The 2,051-nt window shown below is 37.2% G+C and overlaps 1 protein-coding gene across 1 annotated transcript in view; it reads left to right on the top strand.

The window, feature by feature from the left end:
- The first annotated feature begins 1,213 nt into the window (after positions 1 to 1,213).
- The window catches only part of cog5 (component of oligomeric golgi complex 5), a 63,757-nt gene continuing 62,919 nt past the window's right edge, over positions 1,214 to 2,051 (top strand). The window contains exons 1-2 of the mRNA XM_017438211.3: positions 1,214 to 1,328; positions 1,601 to 1,740. Of these exons, the coding sequence (XP_017293700.1) occupies positions 1,286 to 1,328; positions 1,601 to 1,740 (183 nt within the window). The 5' untranslated portion in view covers positions 1,214 to 1,285. The remainder of the gene's footprint in view (positions 1,329 to 1,600; positions 1,741 to 2,051) is intronic.

Raw genomic sequence — 2,051 nt, 5'->3', positions numbered from 1 at the left:
ATTATACAGAATTTAGAGCAAACAGACTTTAATGAACACAGACAAATAGATCAAACTTCAAAAAGCTCATCATTAGCTGTCATTTCTTACGCCTCACTCAGCTTTTAAATGAAGTTTTTAACATTAAAACAGACAAAAACCTGATCAGACAGAAATTAAAACTATATATTGTTGGCTTCTAAGTCACTGTCAGAGAAAACTTCAGTTATTTTAAGCAAAATAAGAATCAGAGACTCGATCTGAACCAGACTAGAGGGCCGGATGAAATGTTACAGAGGGCCGGATCTGGCCCACGGGCCTTGACTTTGACACGTGTACACTAAATGTTTATGATAATAGGTTTACTTTAACAAGCTATTGTCGTCTTTTTCTTTCGGCCACATTGAGTCGTCCTCCTCTCAGTCCAACTCTGTCCATGTCCTCTCTAGCTGCATCCAAACGTCTCCTCTTTGTCTTTTTCCTTTTTTTTAAATATTACTCTTAATTTACTGGTTTTAAAAAACAATGGTTCGAATGCACAGTCCTTCAGTTCTCTTTAATTTTTCATGTGTGTTCACCGTCTCCTGTCTCTGTCCACCATGTCCACCACCGATGTCCTGTTTGGTTTGTCTTGTTCTGTGGCGGAATTCGAATCCAACAAAGGCTCGATTGTTTACATGACTAATTATTATTATTATTATTATTATTATGCAAAGACACTATTATTTATGAGCCAGAAGCAAACAGGAAGTAAAAAGCCTCAGAATCATAAAAAAAAGCCTAAACCAAAAACAAACCCAGAAATCTCTGCACCACAACAATTAAGCAATAAAATACATTGATAATTAACCGAAAAGCATAAATAAACACATTCATTTACCTTGATAAAAATATATCTCTAGTATATTTCATTAGTTCATTACTGAAGTATGTAAAAAGTGCACATATAGCATGCACGTAAATGTACTTCTAGTTCCACTTTAGTGCAGAAGTGTATTAAAAGTTATGTAGAACTAAAATAAGTTGATGAAATTAACAAACACACTAAAAGTATTTGATTAGTCTGACTGCAAGTACACTCAATTATGCTCAGATTTAGTATATTTAGTAAATAAAATCACTTTGACAGAGTTATAATTTCGTACAGAAATATTTTAGAAGGTTAAAGTTAAAGAGAATCAGGTTTGTGGTTAGAATCAATTCGCCCTCCAGTCCAGGGGGTGGCGCTACCGCAACCAAACGCTGTTCGCCAGCCGCTATTACCGAAGAAGAAGATGATGATGACGTTCCATGCGGAAGTGGAAACATGGAGAGCGCCGAAGTTGTCACGAAATCATTGCTAAAAGATGGTAAAAAACGTTTTATTCCCGCATTAACCGACGGATTTAAATTTATTATCCAGGAAAACCGAACACGTCGCTAAATTCGAGCCTTTGTTTTAATTTTCCCGCTTTTAGTTCGATATTATAGCAGCGAAATGCGCTGAATGTTGTTTATTCGCGCCGTTTAAAATAATAAGAGCGATTTATACAGCAAACGGTGGAGACATGAGATGGTTTCAGGTGGAAGAGGAACTCTTTAGGTAGCTGTAAATGAGAGAATATGCGACCTGTGCTTTCAGAGTGCTATGCGGATTTTCTGGCGGAAGGCTTCGACGCGAAGACGTTCACGGCGCAGGTGATCCATCATGCAGTCATCTCCGAGCAGCTGGCCAAGCTGGAACAGGGCATCAGTCAGCTGGATAAAGAGCTGCACGTCCAGGTACCGACCCAAAACACACCGTCAGTGCTAATAAACATTTATTTGTATGGCACATTCCAGCAGCAAGGCTTTACATTATGAAAACCTTCATTAATCAATTACTCCAGGATTTAACGGGCATTTTCCTAAAAGTTGCCTTTTTTTTTTTACTAAAATCAATAAAAAACAACTTTTAATATATAAACCAAAAATCCTTCCTAGTTTTGTCAGATAATTCCCAACAAACATTGACATTCTCAAAAGGTGCTTTATTTGAGAACTTTGATAGCTTCTAAACTGACATTCATGAGCATTTCTGGATTGTCCCTGGT

This window comes from Kryptolebias marmoratus, linkage group LG1 (genome assembly GCF_001649575.2).
Source record: "Kryptolebias marmoratus isolate JLee-2015 linkage group LG1, ASM164957v2, whole genome shotgun sequence".
NCBI classification, from domain to species: domain Eukaryota; kingdom Metazoa; phylum Chordata; class Actinopteri; order Cyprinodontiformes; family Rivulidae; genus Kryptolebias; species Kryptolebias marmoratus.
The sequence above is the reverse complement of the archived record's forward strand: the minus strand, read 5'-3'. Positions and strand labels throughout refer to the sequence as shown.